This window comes from Olea europaea, chromosome 15 (genome assembly GCF_002742605.1).
Source record: "Olea europaea var. sylvestris chromosome 15, O_europaea_v1, whole genome shotgun sequence".
NCBI lineage: Eukaryota > Viridiplantae > Streptophyta > Magnoliopsida > Lamiales > Oleaceae > Olea > Olea europaea.
The window spans coordinates 22233599-22253610 of NC_036251.1; the positions used below are offsets into that span (position 1 = coordinate 22233599).

A 20012-nucleotide genomic window follows, 5' to 3' on the forward strand; every position below is an offset into this window, starting at 1 on the left:
CCATTTTATTTTTTTTTTTTTTTTCATTATAAAAAAAAAAAAAAAAAAAAAAAAAAAAAAAAAATATATATATATATATATATTCTTAAACAGTTTTTTGACATCATTTTCACTACACATTTTTTAAATAAAATAATATTATACGTAAATTCAAAATCTATCCTTATTTTTTAACTATACATTTTCCATCAATATACTATTAAAAAATTCATTCTTATCAAAATAATGGGGTTCAAACAAGGGCATAATGAGAAATTGTGGTAAAATATATTTTGGAATAGGAGTTTTTAGAAGAATGAGTAGTTAAAAAATGAAATTTTTTTGATTTATTTGTAATATTATTTTATTGAAAAATATGCGATTGAAAAGACGAGAAAAAAAATGTATTAAAATTTTCAAGGGATTCAAACAACGGCAAAATTAGAATGAATTAAGTTGGCAGTTAGCGGGACAAAACTTGAGGCTTTGAGGATCTTGATCATAGCCGAGTGGCATCAAACTTTCGAAGCACAAACATACGGAAATTCATAGCTCACAACGTAGCCGGCTACGCATCCAATCACATCCAGACAGAAAAAGATCGTGACATCTCCACTCAAACACACCACAATCACAGACGCCTAATCACTTTGTCTACACGCACACACTAAAATCTTCTACTTGTGAGAGTTCAATTCAGAACCAAGAGATGGGGCTGGAAGGAGAGGATGCGCAGCGGACTGAGGATGTGGTGGTTGTAAAGCCGAACCCCAGTAAAGGGCTCACTTCCAAGGCCATAGACTGGTTGGAATGGCTGTTTGTGAAAATGATGCATGACTCCAAACAGCCTCTCCATTATCTTTCTGGGAATTTTGCTCCAGCTGATGAGACTCCTCCTCTTAAGGACCTTCCTGTTATAGGGCACCTCCCTGTGAGTCCAATTATTTTGATCAAATTCATGGAGTATTTTTAAGTGCTTTATGAATTTCTGGGATTTTTTTCCTCTAACTTTGTCCCTTTGAGTTGTTCTAACCTCCAGTGCCTCTAGATTAATAATCTGTTGTAGTTGAGGAAATTATAATTCATTTGGCGATAGGATCAAGAAAAAGGAAACAAGAACGGTTTTGCATGGATAATTGGTTTGCTTATGTTTGTATATAATTTATCACTTCAATAGTCACACAGAAGAAGCAATTCAGCTGAACTAGGTTATACAAGTTTTAGATGAAGCCAGGGACTAATTGGGTACAAGTATTTTATAATTCATTTATCATAAATGTGTCTTCATTCTTCAGGAACAAATGAGTAAACTTTCGGACATCACAAGTCTGTCACTAAAAAATTAAACCTATGTTCTATATAATTCCAACTGTTATTCATTGGAATAATCGAAGGAAATGCAAATGAAAAATATGATATATGAAGACAGTGTTTCTAGCCCAAAAGCCTGCTTTTAACAGGATATCATGTGGCTTTACTCTGTGATTGGGAACAAAAACTATGTGGGAAGACTGAAAAAAGCCAAAGGAGAAAGATCCGAGAAAAACACAGGCGGGTTAAGTAATTCAACTCAAAAGGGCAAAATATTCAACCAATATACATCATAAGTCCAGGAAATTCAAGGGCACTCTTTCTCTTTTGCCATTGCTCCTTATGCTACAGAACAATGCATAGAATAAGAACATATTTGGTATTATAATGGTGACCCATTTCCCTGCCCTCGCACTTTTGCTCGCAAAACCGCCTTGTGCCTAGACAAAGCCTAAATGAAGCAGATTATAGAATGTGTGAGGTCAATTGCCTATCTCATATACCATAATGATAACATCTAACTTACATAATTGTACTTCTCTTGATATGATAAAATCATTGAGCCTCATCAAAAAGCAAAGTTCAACTGTTAAGCTATTAGTGCTTTGGCTGGTGACAATCTAATGTTGGGAAAAGCTTTCCACTGCAGGAGTGTCTAAATGGTGAATTTGTGAGGGTTGGTCCTAACCCCAAGTTTGCTTCAATTGCTGGTTATCATTGGTAAACCCTTTATCTTTCTTGAAATGTTTTCTTTAGAGCCTCAAATGGTCTTCTCTTGCCGTTTCTTTTGAGAAATTAATCCTCTGGCAGCATGCCTACAATCGAATTACTTCGTCATTTTGCACACAGCTTTTCAATTTTCTCTTATGCTCTGATTTCTGTTTGCAATTGTGAGTGGGATTTACTATTTTTGTTTTGATAGACAAATTTGTCTAACCTCGTACTTGTTTATTTCTATCTGCAGGTTTGATGGAGATGGGTGCGTACCTCTCATTCATGGTTCATCACTGGGGATAACATGTTTAAATTTACATTTTTCTAAGAATCTTCCCCTCCAAATAGCTTAAATGTCCTTGTGTGTGTCAAAACTTTTGACATAAGATTGCAATATTTTTTATTGCTAGAGCCTAGAAAAACCTATCCCAATGTTTTGTAATGCAATACAGCATTGGCCATCCAGGATATGCTTTTCTTTTTGCATGATATTGTTTGATCTACTGTATACACAATATATTACATAAAATTATTAGATTCTTGAAATGTGCTGAATGAGAACTCATTTGAAGGCCTTTATTTAAAGAAAGAGTTGTTCTGCTGAATCGAAATTGTGCTGTCTGGAGGTTAGAGCCCAGAGTGTTGTTTTCTATTAAGTCAAAGATAAACATAAAGCAGAGGGCCAATAATAAAAACTAAGAAAAAATACGTTTTTAATGTTTTCATTCTAGAAAGTTAAATCAAAATCTTTCAGTTTTGGTCTAGAGAGTTTGTAGAACCCGGATTCTTTCAAGTTTTAAAAACATGTGTTCCCAACAGTCACAATTGCTGATCACGAAGGTGACAAATTCTTGTTAAATATCAGTTATTGGCGTTAACACATCTTTCTGAGCTTACTATCATAGTTGATGAAAATTTGCTTTACCATCTGTTTTTATCCTCACACCTTTTTTTTTGGCTGAATGAAATGATGACATCCAATTCATTTAAGAAATGTTTTTAAAATGTTTTAATCACCAGGATTACATCCTTCTCAACCTTTTCAATTTATTTTAAAACAAGGTAAATTATTTAATGTTTCTTTGTGCTATTTGTCCTGTAGGAATTTATTCTTATGCATGACGGCACTTATATAAGCGCTGTTTCAGTCTGACTCGCGTTCTTACATTCTTCTAATTTACTTTCATTGCTGTTTGAGTATTAAGTTTTGTTTCATTGGCATCTGATTTTTTGAGGATTTGACATTTGTGTGTTGGAAATTCTGCTTATATTTTTCTTTTAAATAACACTATATGCTGGTAGTCACTGTTTTGCGTTTTTCCATTTCAGCTGATTTAAAATTCAATGACTTCAATTGTTGGAACAATTATGTAATGGCTGATCATGAACTTTAAAAAATGGCCATATTTCTGCAGAATGATTCATGGTATGCGGATAAAAGATGGGAAAGCAACATATGTCTCGCGTTATGTGCAGACATCTCGCCTTAAACAAGAAGAGTTTTTTGGCAGAGCTATGTTTATGAAGGTATTCATTGGATTAACATAACTGCCATCATGGCTTCTTTCATCTCTCTTTTTCTTTCATCTAACTACAATTCCCAAATTTGGCAATAAAATTTCTTCAGTTAAATGTAACTTCTTTCTATTATTATTGTTACTATTGATGTCGCTCAGAAACTTCTGCATTGGGTTTTGGCGTGTTAGAATATTTGGCTTTTATTTCTTTCTGCAAATAGGCTATTCACGTGGAGTGTTATATTTCCTTTATTTTTAGGATGATTTAATGTTTAGCTTTCTAGAAGTCAATTCTTATATTATACTAATCTTTGTAACTTCTACATGGAAAAGAATCAGGTTTCAATCTTCCCCAAATGTTCACATATTGATATTATCTGAGCCATACTAAGTTTTTTGGGATTTCTGACAGCCTTCATTGTTGTTTGTTCTTGGCGGTTTTTCATTGTAGTCAATTTCAAGTCAATGGCCTCATTGCTGTTTAGTTTTCTTTGCTATTAATTCCTTTTGTGGGTTTTATTGTCGTTTTTGTCACTTTCAGTGCTTGTTTTCCTTCTCAGACATAATGTCAATTCCTGGTCTTGTTATCTAACTTTATCTTCATCTTATTCTCTTTTCATCTCATCCACCTTTTCCAACATGTCTGAAGTACCTAAACCTACCGACACAACTGCACCAGGATCTTCTAGTATCCAGGTGGCTATTTACTCTGATTATCATACTCATTGCTAAATCCAAATTGAATGAAAGATATTTTATGGATTGATCTTGATCTTTCCACACATCTCTTAAAACAAAGGGAAATTAAAGTGCTTAATTGAGACATCGAAGAACCTTTAAAAAGGACCAGATGTATGAGAACTGGGAGGTTACTACACTTGACGAGATCTTGGAAAGACATTTTCCTATTTCCCGTTTTAATAAGGAGTTGACAAGTTACTTGACCTGTGAAAGCGTTGTACATCATTTGTCATGTATTGATACTTCACAATGAAATTGAGTGGCTGATAGGAAGAATAGACATCCCCTCAAAGTCAATCATGCTCTCTTATTCCAAATGAAGGTGCAAAGTGGCTACTAGGGCAATACTATTCTGACAGCCACACTTCTCATCAACTGAATGCCTATCAAAGTTCTGTGAACCTAAACACCAATGGAGAAACTCATTTCTAAAAGAAATGAAGAAATTCAATTCAATGAACTATTAATATGCCTAGTCAGTGCCATTAATGAAACTTGAATTAAGTGGACTTACTCACTCAAACTGGTAGAATCAGTAATCAACCCTCAATTAGGGTAACTTGAAATGATAACTCAACCTGCTTAAAGATCTCAAAAAGTGTTCGTCTTGATTTGGCATATAATTGAGAGAGGATATCAGAATGTAACTGGGAGTAACAAGAAGCTTATTTTTGGAATGGAGTTGGACATGTCTCAAAATTAACAAGCATTTGATAGTTCTCTTTTTCCTTCTGTCTTTTTTTGTTAGAGTTGGATGTGTCTCAAAATTAACCATCATTTAATAGTTCTCCTTTTGTTTTTATTTGAGCAAATGCCATTGTCTGCTTAATAAATACATTCCTATATCCATTTTATATATCTTCCTTTTCATTACATTACCCTGGGGGACATTATTTGCAGATTGGAGACCTGAAAGGGATGTTTGGATTGCTCATGGTTAGCATGCAAATGCTCAGAGCAAAACTGAAAGTATTAGATATGTCCTATGGATTTGGTACAGGTGGGTCAGTCGTGTATGCTTTCCCACTATGAATCTGTCTTTGCTTTTGTTACACCCTACCCCCTCTCTTTTAATTAGAGTCAACTGAAAAGATTGGAAAACTGTACATATATTTATTAGTAATTGCGAGCTCAGCCAGGACGATGTTTCCGTCTTTGACTTTTTCAAGTTATTAAATCATAGTTAAGACAATTAACTTTATAAATCTAAGAAATGTCCATTTCATGTATTTTGTTTATATCTGTTTCTGTATTGCTGATTTATATTGTTGCACTTTTGTTCCAGCTAATACCGCTCTAGTATATCATCATGGAAAGCTTTTGGCACTTAGTGAAGCAGACAAACCATGTAAGCTATTTATCTTTATTCAATAGAAATGTATATTCTCAGTTAACTCGAATTTCACAATCCCATCAAGTTTGTGTCATTTTCCCACCTTTTGCCTTTCAGTTTCATCATAAAACTGGAATATGAACTTACCTCATCATGTATAAGCTTTCCATTCTTCATGTGGATAGCCCTATGAGAGATTACTTGTATTATGAGGATAAAGAGACACGAAAATAGTCTACATTTATTTCTCTTTTGCTTCAATATTTCCCATAACTATTACAGATGCCATTAAAGTTTTGGAAGATGGAGATCTGCAAACTATTGGCTTGCTGGACTATGATAAAAGACTGGCACATTCTTTTACTGCTCATCCTAAGGTTGACCCATTCACCGGTAAGAGACATGCTCCTGTGAGTAGGGTAGAGTAAAGTAGAGCAGAGCAGAGCAGAGCAGAGCAGAGCAGATAATTATTTTAAAATTAAATTAATTTTTATGTATATTTAACATTCTCACCTTGACCTATTCCATAAAGGTTAATCATTTATGCCTTTCCTTGCCTAGCTGCAATAGTCACCGTGCTTTTTATTTAGCTTGTAACAACTTTGCCTTCAACTTGAAAACCCATCATTCTTGATTTATCAAGTTGGCTATATTCAGTTTTTAATGAACTGAATATTTAATGGTGCTTATGCCTTAATTATTCTGCTGAAGTTATGACAATTTTCAAGGTAATTTGTGACTCCTATCTTAAGCAAAACTGAATGGATACATGAAATATGGTTCAATGTGCTGAAACCAATACATGCATGATGGTTAGGTGCAATAAATTTCTAGGTTGAAGAATACAATTTTAAATTTCACTTTATTTTGTTCATGAACAATGTCGCTTAGCTTATAAAAACTTTGCATGCAGGAGAGATGTTTACCTTTGGCTATTCACACACACCACCATATGTCACATACAGAGTTATATCGAGGGATGGAGCAATGAATGATCCAGTTCCAATAACAGTATCAGGCCCAATCATGATGCATGATTTTGCAATTACTGAAAATTACGCAATTTTTTTGGACCTCCCTTTATACTTTAAGCCAAAGGTATGGCAATCCAAAAATATTATCTATTATCCTGATCATAGTGTTTGTTCTAATTACTTAAACATAATACTTGCTTTGTGATACTAGCAATTTCCAAATCAATTGTGCTTTCGATTTCAACCTAATTCAATCATATACTCCCTCTGTCCACGATTGTACCTTTTAGTTGACTTCTCTAGCCAAGCATTTGGTTTCTCCTTTATATTGTTACTCAGTAATTTAACCGATCCATCTGAGAAAAAACTTAAACAGTGAAAAGAGTTCCAATCAAATACTATCATTTGAATTTTTTTTATTTTTTAAAAACTTAAACATGCTTGAAATTTTCAAAACTTATATGGGCATGATTGTATTCAGTGTTTGTTGTCTAATCTCTATATTGAGTTCTGTATATTTCTATTAATAGAAATTTGCCATTCTGGCTCTGCAGCTATAGTTGACAAAATATTATTGCTACTAATTGGATTTTTTTCTTTTTTGGAAAAACAAATGCTGCAATATTTGAAGTAAAATTTTCCATAAAATGATTGTATTATATTTTAAGCTTTTATGAGGTAGTAATCTATTTCAGATAAACATATACGTAAAGTAAATTTCTTGTTGACTCTAATTGGTCTGTAAGGGCTCCCTTACTGATTTTGGAATTGCCGAAAATCAACATTATCAAAACAAAGCTTAACAAATATGACAATAATGCATTTGAGTTTGGAGCTTGGACAATGTACTTCTAAATGTAAAATGATTTCCTAGGATCTTTTGGTATCTCATAAACCAGTTTCCTATAGGATATTTGTGCATCAAATCACTAATCATAGTCAAACCTTGCTTTCCGTCTTCATATGTTCAGGAAATGGTGAAGGAAAAAAAGTTTATTTTCAGTTTTGATGCTACCCAGAAAGCTCGTTTTGGCATCCTTCCTCGGTATGCAAAGAATGAGCTACTAATCAAATGGTTTGAGCTTCCAAATTGCTTCATATTCCATAATGGTGAGAAACTTTAATTTATGCCTTAGAATGTCTAAATGAAATGCTTCTTGTGCTTATTCTCTTTCTAGGGGCTAATATCAATTTCATAAGAACTAGAACAAGCTCACTTGTTGTACATAATAATATGGTCAGTTGATTAGTAGTTGTATTTTCGTGAATTTCTCATAGGGCTCCAGTTTTGTTCAGGACCGTCTATCTTTTCATGAAGGATAATGCTGTTTTTCCATCTTGGAGCAAGCAGGTTTCTGTTAATGCAAATCGGCACATATAAAAATCTTAAGAGTTAAAAACTTCTTGATCACCAAACTTTTGAAGTTATATCAGTTAAGTATGGTTTTGTAGAGGTGTTTGTTATGTGGCAGATGGCCTTAGTGAGATGGTATTAATAATCTAAAAAACACCACTTTTATACACGATTTTAGTTTAACAACACTAATAAATGTTTTAAACTCTTTTCATTTTAACTTATTAGTTTATTTACTCAACACTAAGAATAGCATAACTTGAAACTTTAAAAATGTAAAATAATAATAATAATAATAATAATAATAATAATAATAATAATAATAAATAAATTAAAAGGGGCAGAGAACAGGGCAAAAAGCTGTCCCCCGCTGCCATCTCTAGGTGACTGACATGGTTTTTAACCCAAAAATCTTACGTAGAAAATAACCGAAAAACAAAGGAAGCATAATTGAAACTCAAATTAAAACAAGATCATAGTGGCGAGCGATTTTGATGTAGATATAGAATAGAAATAGAAGTTAGATAGGATTTAAAATAAATGTTTAATTCATATTGTGATTGTTTAGATTAGATTAAATTAGATTTAATATTTTGATGAAGTTATAACTGTAAGAAATTAAGAAAGAAGATAATTTCCTTGTTATTCTTCATAGAAGAGAAGTGCTACACACACACACACATATACACAGAGTTAGAATTCTATATTAGGAAGATGTAAAAATTTGGAATCCCTATAATTAAGCCTTATTTACATCCCGTAACACTCCCTCTCAAGTTGTAGCATAGATATTAATCATACGCGGCTTGTTACAAATATAATCAACCAAAATATCCTGCTGCACCTTCTCATGAACGAAATGACAATCAATCTCAATATGCTTAGTTTTTTCATGAAACACGGGATTAAAAGCAATATAAAGAGCAACTTGATTGTCACACCACAACTTTGCTGGTATTGGAGCTTTAAGACCAACTTCAGCTAAGAGCTGGTATATCCACATTATCTCATATACAGACTATGCCGTAGCTCTATATTATGATTCTTTTTTTTTTTATAGGTAATCATAGAATTTTATTTCTTAAAAGAGAGTACACGGGAGGTATATAATCACTTTAAGCATGAAAGGAACAACATAAAATTAGGCAACCCTACAATAGAATTTTTAGCCACTGCATTAAACCAAATATACAAAGTCAAGTAAAATAATTCTCTTATCTGCTCTATTGTCTTTGTTTGGTCTTCGAAATATCGATCGTTCCGTTCTCTCCATATGCACCATACAATGCATCCCGGAATAAGATTCCAAAGAAGTATGCTATCCTTATCACGAAGTTTTCTCCTCCATGCTCGCTCCACGTCTTCTATACGCCTAGGTAGCACCCAATCCATTGATTGAGAAGCCAGAATACTGTTCCAAAGCCAACGTACACCATCACAATGAATGAATAAATGATCAATCGTCTCTCCATCCTTCTTGCACATATAGCACCACTCAGTTACATAAAATCCTTTGCGTCGAAGATTATCCACCGTTGACACATGTCCCCTCATAACTGTTCACAATAGAAAAGCTACCCGTGGAGGCAATTTGCTTTGCCAAACCATCTTCCAAGGTAATGAACTTTCCACAAATCCCAAAAGGGATTGAAAGTATGAGCGGACTGAAAAAATACAGTCTCGAGCCAACCTCCACCTGCTGCAATCACCATCTCCTACCCGAATTTGTATCTCATGCAGGGCAGTAAAAAACAACGAATAATCTTCCAATTCCCAATCCTGTAAGCCCCTTTCAAAAGTAATATTCCAACTAAAGCCCCCATTATGAATGTCTAATACATTACCCACCATAGCAGCAGGCTTTAACGCAATGCGGTATAATGAAGGAAATCCCTCCTTTAACGATTGATCGCCACACCAACTATCATGCCAAAATCTAATATCAGTGTCATTTCCCACCACAAAATTAAGTTTGTCGCTAAAATCACTCCATCTCCGTCGGATAAACCTCCACAAGCTCACCCCATAGGAGCCACGACCCTCAACCGTACACCAACCCCCCTCCATCACACCATACTTTGCCCCAGTGATTTCTCTCCAAAAGCTCTCCCTCTCCACTTCAAATCGCCACAACCACTTGCCCAATAAAACCTTATTAAACAAAACAAGGCTCCTCACTCCAAGCCCCCCCATCCTCATAGGCAAACAGACAGTACCCCAATTAACCAAATGCATTTTCCTCTCCTCCCCTAGCCCTGCCCATAAGAATTCTCTTTGAAGTCTCTCTAATCTATTTGCCACTGCAACTGGAATAGGAAACAATGACAAAAAGTAAGTGGGGAGATTTGAGAGAGTGGATTTAATAAGAGTAAGTCGGCCTCCCTTAGAAAGATACATACGCTTCCACCCTGCTAACCTCCTCTCCATTCTTTCCATAATACCATTCCAAATATGTGTACTTTTAAACCGTGCCCCTAGCGGGAGCCCTAAATATGACATGGGCAATTGTGCAACCCTACATCCCAATATGCCACCAACTCCTCCACGTTAGTGACCTCCCCTACTGGAATAATCTCAGATTTCCCCAAATTGATTTTTAATTCAGACACCGCTTCAAAATATAGGAGCAAACAACGCAGGTTCCTGAATTGTTCATCATCCGCATCGCATAAGATCAACGTGTCATCTGCAAATAGCAAATGAGACACCTGCAATTGGCCAACCATAAAGCTCCTTACCAAACTCTCTCCCACAGCTCTTTCAAACATCCTACTGAAAGTCTCCATCACAATAACAAATAGCAATGGGGATAGTGGATCTCCTTGCCGCAAACCTCTATTACTACGAAAATAACCCTTCGGCGATCCGTTGACCATAACTGAGAACGAAACAGTAGAAATACAGAACTGAATCCATTTACACCACTTATCCCCGAAGCCGCACCTCCTAAGCATATACAAAAGGAACCCCCAGTTCACATGATCATATGCCTTCTGAATATCGAGCTTACATAGCATCTCGGGAATTCCCAAACGCAATCTTGAATCAATGCATTCATTCGCTATAAGCATAGAGTCCAAAATCTGGCGACCTTTTACGAAAGCATTCTGAAACTTGGACACTACTTTTCCGAGCACCTCCTTTAATCTATTCGCCAGGACTTTCGCAATAATCTTATACATCCCACAGACAAGGCTAATAAGGCGAAAGTCCTTAATGTCGATCACCCCCGATTTCTTAGGGATAAGCACAACAAATGTAGCATTAGAACTTTTTTGGAACCTGCCACGTTCAAAAAAATATGTAAACACATCCAAGATTTTCGATCGCACCACCTCCCAACAAGCCTTGTAAAATGAGAACGAGAAACCATCCGGTCCAGGGGCCTTATCCTCGTTCATGCTAAACACTACCTCCTTGATTTCATCCTCCTCAAAAGGTCGCTCTTACCAATCGGCATCATCCTCCGTGATTGTAGAAAAACCCAATCCTTCCAACTCTGGCCTCCACTCAAACTGCTCCCGATATAGATTCTGATAGAAGTTCACCAGTTGACTTCCAATTTCGAGTGGTGCTTCATAAGTTATCCCATCCACTTCCAACACTGTGATAGAATTTTTACGCCTATTAGAATTTGCGATCCTGTGAAAAAACTTAGTACATTTATCTCCTTCTTTCAACCAATTGACCCTAGATTTCTGACGCCAAGCAATCTCCTCCATCTCCACCAACCTCTCCAGTTCTTCCCTTAATGCTCTACGTTTATCCTTCTCCTCCCCATCCAACCTTCGACGCTCCTCCCACTTATCCAACTCATCTATCTCCGAAAGGTACTGAATTTTACGATAGTTCACATTGCCCACCTCCTCCTCATTCCATTTCTTTAAATCCCTTTTCAAAGACTTCAACTTCTGATCCAACACAAAACTAGGAGATCCTCTAATATCATAAGATATCCACCAAGTCTGTACTTGCTCCCTAAAACCTTCGACTTTCAACCACATTTTGTCGAACCTAAAAGGCCTTCGTCCTCCACCCGTCCTGTTCCCAGTTAACATAATGAGGAAATGATCAGAGTACACCCTCCCCAATCTTCTCTGAATGACATCTGAATACTTAGCCTCCCACTCTCCGCATATCAAGAACCTGTCTATACGAGAAAGAACCGGTTGATCCCGATTAGAAGACCAGGTAAAATCTCCCCCAATCATAGGCAAATCCACCAACATATTCTCCCTTATAAAGTCTGAAAACTCCTCCATAGCCCTCGTGAGTCTCCTACTGCTCGACCTCTCAATAGGAAATCGAACCACATTAAAGTCACCTCCTATACACGGTAGATTCCACCAAGCCATCATTCCAGCCAGTTCATCCCACAATCCCCGTCTACTGTCATCAGTATTAGGCCCATAAACACCTATGAACATCTACTGAAATCCATCCCTAATGTTTCTGAACGACATCGATATTGAGAACAATCCTACACTCACCTCCTCCATCTCAAGCACTCTGGTGTCCCGCATGACTAATATGCCTCCAGAAACCCCTGATGATCCCATAAACTGATACCCTACATGCTGTCCCCCCCATAAGCTACTGACCACCGCCCTCAAGATAAACTCCATCTTGGTTTCTTGTAAGCATACAAGATCCGCTCCCCAGCCCCTTAGCAGATGTCGAACACCCATCCTTTTCCCTACTTCATTAAGTCCCCTTACATTCCAGCTGATGATTCGTGGTATCATTTTAACAATCCGGCATCCCTCCCCAATACTCCATTCTTGGACTCACCACCCTTGCCATCATAATTGACTGACCATTCGAGCCTCTTAAGTTCACGATCGCCCTTTCTTCTTAGTTTTCCTTCTTGTTTACTCATCTCCTGTCCCCTATTGGCCTCCAAATCCTCAAATAATTGTAATAATCCGTTTTCATAACCATCACAAGACATGCCCATTAACTACTGAAATCCTGAATTTTCTGTAGAACCCAGTTCGAAGGTGGGTGTCCAGCTTCGAATCCAATCAAACCCCCTGTTTCCTCCTCCTGTATAACATCACTTTCCATTTCTCCCTTCTTGGCTCCATCTACCCACAACACAAGTGCTTTTTCCGTCCCCAAGTCAATTACCTTCATTGACTTAGAGTTCCTTCTATTATATGTATTCGCAACCCTTGTTGTCAAAGGTATCGCATCATGCTCTATCACCGCTGAGGTAACTAGATCCTCTGACAGTACATGCCTCGTCCCTTGGTCGCCTAGTAAAAGCCCATCATCGTGTGGGACTGTGTCCGTAGCACCCATCTTTACTGTCTCCAAGTTCACCATATTCGGCTCCCCTTCTTTAGACAAAGGTACTACCTCTCGGTCTACATCGGTCCCCGTGTCTACCTCATCCATAGCCATCCCCTCTAAGACATCACCTTTGTCATATTTAGAGTGTCCCTTATCCGTTTCAATCCGATCAATTGACTTACAAGTGATTTCGAGTCTTCCTTGCTTAACTTGATTATGTGCCGATTCCTTTTTATTCAAGCCCGATGCTTGTTTTCCAACAGCTGGATACTCATCCATACCCACCCCACACCTGTGGCAGCATAACAACTTCTTGGGACCCATTTCATACCCACTAGCCTAATCAATTCCTCCAATGCTCCTTTCAATTCCTGGACACGGGCCATAATTTCAGCCCTATTCAAACAACAATCCTGACCTTCGTTTACACTGACATTGACAGTCATCTCCTTTTGCTGTTGCCTCCGCTGGTCAACATGTTTCGAGGCATGTAGGTTTGTTGTTATGTCTGCATAAGTCAATCCTTGTCAATTACGTTCAGTCACAGGTCGACGTTTGGCTTTATCCCCCACAACAAAAGAATCCACAACAGCTTGAAACACCTGCGAGATTGATGCCCATCCTTCTCCATTCGCACCTTCCGGCACCATCACAACTCCCTTCCGACGCCTATCCCCAAACTGCACTATCATCAAGTACCTACCACGGCGGTTCGCACAACGCTGTGCTAAGAAGGCTCTTGAAGACTCATTGAATCTAGAAACGAAATCCTCATGCTTACTAGTCACCCTCAACTTGTCCACCATATTCACCATCCAACGTGCACCGAACCTTCCCATGCTAATTGCATTCGATATCTTCGAGCCCCATTCGGTCATTCTAACAACGCCAAGATTAGTAACAGAAATTGCAAATACCTTCGCCTCAACTCGAAGACGGTGATTGAAGGCCACATCTAATTCATCCACTAACTTCCTTCCCTGATTGTGTGATAACGGCACATTGGACGGCAAAACAGGCATTGTTACTGGACTGGGGACATTCTGCCCGTCATCTTGATTTTCCGGCGCCGGCGCGTGACTGACACGCGCCGTTTCGACGGCGCGTGGGTCACTCAACTCTGTTCCCCTGGCCGGAATCGCCTACGCATAACGCCGGTCAGGCGCGTTTGCCAGGCAGGTGGCCGGATTTTTCTGAATCTAGAACGGGCAACCCTGTTTTCCGGCCTCTTCTCCGACCTCGGCATCTGTGTCTCCAGCTAGGGCAGCGGTGCTAGGGTTTCCACCTAGGGCCGCCGCCTGATTATGTGGCTTATGTAGTGGCATAAGGCCGATGAATGGTTGGCCGATCGACGTGATGTCGCCGGCGACTGTAGCGGTCGGTGGTGAGGGCTGGCTAATGGTGTGATGTTTGGATGTTAGGGAGGAGATATCCATTCTCACTCAGATCATCCGAACCAGCACTATAATTATATTATGATTCTGCATTGGATCGGGAGAACATTTTGCTTTTTATTTTTCCATGAGACCAAATTTCTTCCAACAAAAACACAGTAGCTAGTAGTGGATCTTCAGTCAATCTTGGAACCTGCTGAATCTGCATCTGAAAAACATTCGATATATGTCCATGATTTTTGTACAGCATTCCATGTCCAGGAGCTCCCTTTAAATAGCACAAGATCTATTCTAAAGCTGCCCAATCGTGAATTGTTGGGAAAGACATAAATTGACTTACAACACTAACAGGATACGTATATCAAGATGGGTTACTGTAAGATAATTAAATTTTCCAACCAGTCTTCTATACTTTTCAGTATCTTCAAATAAGTCACCATCTTTAGTAAGTTGCAAATTAGGAAGCATTGGAGTACTGCTTGACTTAGCTCCCAACTTTCCTGTCTCAATTAATAAGTTAAGCACATATTTTCTCTGAGATAAGAAGATGCCTTCTTGCTTCTTGTCACCTCGACTCCCAAGAAATGCTTCTACACTCCTAAATCTTTCATGTGAAATTGGGCGTGAAGAAAGGACTTTAGATACAAAATTCCCATATTATCAGTGCCAGTAATAACAATATCATTAACATATATAACAAGAAGAAGAATATCAGATTTGGACTGTTTGTAGAAGGCCGAATGGTCAGATTTTCTCTTTTGCATTTCAAACTTTTTCACTGCCTGATTAAATTTTCCAAACCAAGCACATGGACTTTGTTCCAAACCATATAAGGACTTTCGAAAATGACGCACTTTCCCATACTCACCCTGACATCGATTTACATCTAATAGCCTTTTTTCCTGTAAGTAAATTTACTAGATCCCAAGTACCAATAGCATTTAAAGCGTTAATCTCTTCTATCATAGTATCACACCAATTAGTATGGGATAGGGCTTCATGAACAGTTTTCGAAAGAGTCACAGAGTATATGGAAGTAACAAAAGAACAAGAAGAAAAGGACAAGCGATTATGAAAAACAAAGGATGAAATAAGATATGTGCACTGATGTTTACCTTTGCGAAGAGCAATATGTAGATTAAGATCATTGGACACTAGATCTGATGCCAAAGAAGATTTAGGTGTTGAACATGCATCAGGAGGGTTTTGTCATCTAGAATACACCTGGTGAATAGGTGGTGGTGTGGGACAATAGGTGTAGAAGCAACATTACTTGACTAGTAAGTGACATGATAAACCAGTAAATCATCATCCTCCCCTTTACTGAAAGAAGTATAAGAAGTGGGAAAGAAAGGAACATGTTCCAAAAAGGTAACATTGGCTGACACAAGATACTTGTTAAGACACGGACAGTAGCATCGGTACCCTTTTTGTAGATGAGAATAGCCCAAAAAAATACATTTTAAGAATTTGGGATCTAATTTAGTTACATGGAAACGAACATCATGAGCATAAACAAGTGCTACCAAATATTCTAAGTTTAATAGAAAACAAAAGTTTAGTAGGAAAAGAGCACTATAAGAAGTCTTACCATGAAGAACGGATGAAGGCATTCGATTAATCAAGAAATAGGCTGTGGAGACTGCATCAACCCAAAATTGTTTAGGAACATGTATTTGAAATAGAAGTGTCCTGGCTGTCTCAAGAAGATGTCCATTTTTTTGTTCAGCCGCACCATTTTGAGAAGCTGTGTCAACATACAAGAATTGATGAAGAATACTATTTTGAAGCATGTAAGTCTGGAAAGAATCGAAAAAATATTCTTTGGCATTATCACTTCTCAGTGTATGTACTGAAATATTAAGCTGTGTTTTAATTTCAGTACAAAAGGCACTAAAATGATAAAATAATTTAGATCGATTCTTCATTAAATAAAACCAAGTCACACGAGAAAAATCATCAACGAAAATAACAAGATACCGAAATCCAATTTTAGATACAAGACAAAAACCCAAAACATCTTAATGGACCAACTCAAAACCCAAAACATCTTAATGGACCAACTCAAAAGGAAAATTAGTTTTTTTATTGACTCAGACGATGATATTTCGCATATGACTCACAAATTAAAGACGATAAATTCTGAAACTGAGGATATAATTTCTTTAACAAAAATAAAGATGAATGTCCCAACTGACAATGTGTTTCAAAAGGAGTTAAGATACTGAACACGCAATGGACTTGGGTACCTAGGTATTTAGAATATAGAAACCGCCTGATTCATGTCATTTACCAATAGTCTTCTTCATTACAAGATCCTGAAAAAGACACTAATCAGGATAAAATGAGACACGACAGTTTAAGGTCCGAGTAAGTTTGCTCACAGATATTAAATTAAAAGAAAATTGTGGTAGACTTAAGATAGAGAATAAGGAAATTAATGGAGTTGGATTAATAGTGTCAGAATTGAGAACAGAAGAAGTAGAATCATTAGCTAAAGTAACATTGGAAGGAGCCTTATTTATATCCCGTAACAATAGCTTATTAGAAATTATTTAATTTTAGATTAGTTGCTCTATAAATAGAGGACTTATTCATTGTGATATTCACCTTTGATGATATGAATAAAAAATGATTTCTTCTTGCCCTCAATTATTTTCTTCTTGGACCCCTTTTCTTTCTCATTCGTAATTGTTCATTATCTATTTGTTACGCTCCTGCAGCAGTTTTATTCTCAAATTCATTTACTAGGAATATAGACTCTGAACTTTGTTATGAACTATACACATCATCGAGAGGGTGCTTTTTCTTTTTTTACAAAATTTAAATGAATTTACATTGTCCACCTGACGTATTAATTTCTGCCACAAGTCTTTTTTTTTTTTTTGGTTAATCAGCAAATTCAATAATCAGCTTTGAACACTGAAATGGGTGATAATCCAAAAGTGTGTTCACTGGTTGCAACTCCTGTTAAATTTAGATAAAACCTCAAAATTTCAGTTTAAATATAAGAATGCTAGTTGCAAGATGATAAAATTTATCTTCGAAATCAGCAACCGCAGCATCTATACGAAAATTAAAAGAACCAATTCAATTGCATAAAGGTGTTAAAGAGTATATACGAGGCCAAGCAGTTACGTGCACATTCATCCTCTGATTCTATTATTTTCACGATTCTGCTTTCCTTGTATTTGCAACAATATGATGCTGCCTATTCCCTTTTTCCCTCCAATTTTTTTGGTGTGTGTGTGTGTGAGTGAGAGAGAGAGAGAGAGGCATACTGATATACAGATACAGGTTGACCTTTTAACTTGTGATTCTGGAAAGCACCTGATTTCTCCTGCATTCGTCCCTTACACTATCAATTCTTACCCGCTTATCATATTGAGAAGCTTTGTGTTGTAGCTGTGATTTTACCGGTCCTGACACACATTGTCTATTTTTCATTATTTTTATCAGCAAATGCTTGGGAGGAAGGAGATGAAGTTGTTCTGATCACTTGTCGCCTTGAGAATCCAGATCTTGACATGGTTAACAGCACTGTTAAAGAAAGGCTCGATAATTTCAAAAACGAACTGTAGGAGAGCTCAAAGCTGACAGATACCTTTATCATATCTCTCATCTCAAAGATGAATTCTGATTTTCGTTATCTCTGTCAGGTATGAGATGAGGTTCAACCTCAAAAATGGTCTGGCTTCACAGAAAAGATTATCTGTATCCGCTGTAGATTTTCCGAGGGTGAACGAAAGTTATACTACTAGGTAAGGTTTTTCAACACATTGCTAATGATTTAGCATTTGCATCTGAACTATCTCAATGAAGAGATGCTGGACATGAAAATCATGAAATATTCAGTTCTTTCAAGGCAATGGCCCTATAAATTCAGTTGCATCTGTTGTGGCAGATTTTATGCTTATTTATTCCCTTTTGGACATGTTCTATATTCTCTTGTGCTTGAAAAATTCTTTTACTATAATTATATCTGCATAGTCACAATTGTTTTACAAATTTAGGAAACAGCAATATGTATATGGAACAACACTGGACAAGATTGCTAAGGTAACTGGGATTATCAAGTTTGATTTGCATGCGGAACCAGAGACCGGAAAAGAAAAGCTAGAAGTTGGAGGAAATGTTAAAGGTATCTTTGATCTAGGACCTGGAAGATTTGGTTCTGAGGCTGTATTTGTTCCTCGACATCCTGGTAACACATCTGAAGAAGACGATGGCTACTTGATTTTCTTTGTACATGATGAGAACACTGGGTACTTTCTTTATCTTGTTCTGATACACTGTTTGGGTTCGTTTGTTTTGACCCGTAATCTATCGGTATCTTGGTGTAACTTAATTTTGACTTGTATTGCTAATCCAAATGCAGTATCCTTAGCCTTATTCTTATTTGATTACATATACAGAAAGTCAGCAGTGAATGTAATTGATGCGAAAACGATGTCACCTGATCCTGTTGCTGTTGTCGAACTGCCCAAGAGAGTTCCGTACGGATTTCATGCCTTCTTCGTGACAGAGGTAAATTTTATCCGTTATTATATCTCGAGAATTCATATTTGGCATACAAGAAATAATTCAACAACAGCTTTCATTTTCTATTTCTATCGATTCATTTAACTTGATGATGTTTTGCAACAGGACCAACTTCAAGAACAGGCAAAGCTCTGATAAGCAACAAGTTCTTGTGAGCTACAGCTGATTGCTATTACCGAACTGTCGTGTTTATGCCTAAAAAACAATGTGGGTGCTCGGTACTGTATTACAAGAACGAACAACTACTCTTGTACTTTGGTTGTATCACATTAAAGTATGTATTACAAATTGAACTTGAATTAACAACATTAAAGTTTCCATTTTAAATTATATGGTTCTTTATTTTATCATGTGAATAAATATGTATTTAACTTTCTGGTTTGGTTCGGTTTGGGTTGGGTTGGATTTATTAGAACGACCAAAATTCCATCCGTACCGACAAACCGAACATGGAAAAATCGACCCAAAGTAGTCAGTTTGGTTTAAGTTGGAATCAAGAATGTTCGATTCTAAAGGTGGGATTTGAAATAAAAGAAACACAGTATTCTTCAAAAGGGCTATTGCTCTGCATCTGCATTGCTCAAATAATCAAATATTACGTATCACACATTCAAGGGGAGTTCAACATGGGCATCCATTATTTTGGTAGAAACAAGAAACGTGTATATGAGGAAATAAAAGTGTATTCTATTGAATGGTAGGTCTAATGACACACAGACACACATTCTTGAATTGAATCGAATCTATCATTTAATGCCACAAAATTACCGGATACAATGACGATGATCATTAGCAATGACAAATAGTATAAGGCCCCGTTTGGTACCTATTTTTTTCAAAATGCATTTTTCTCTCACT

At 37.0% G+C, this 20012-nt stretch overlaps 1 protein-coding gene across 1 annotated transcript; it reads left to right on the forward strand.

Moving 5' to 3' along the window:
- The first annotated feature begins 472 nt into the window (after positions 1-472).
- On the forward strand, positions 473-19501 carry LOC111410493 (carotenoid 9,10(9',10')-cleavage dioxygenase-like). Its single transcript, XM_023040844.1, has 14 exons — positions 473-910; positions 1940-2010; positions 2255-2269; positions 3420-3531; positions 5163-5262; positions 5548-5610; positions 5878-5988; positions 6509-6693; positions 7541-7679; positions 18072-18189; positions 18272-18373; positions 18626-18877; positions 19028-19139; positions 19260-19501. Exons 1-14 carry the CDS (start codon positions 689-691, stop codon positions 19287-19289), a joined length of 1632 nt encoding a protein of 543 aa, XP_022896612.1. The 5' UTR covers positions 473-688; the 3' UTR covers positions 19290-19501.
- Positions 19502-20012: the final 511 nt, after the last annotated feature.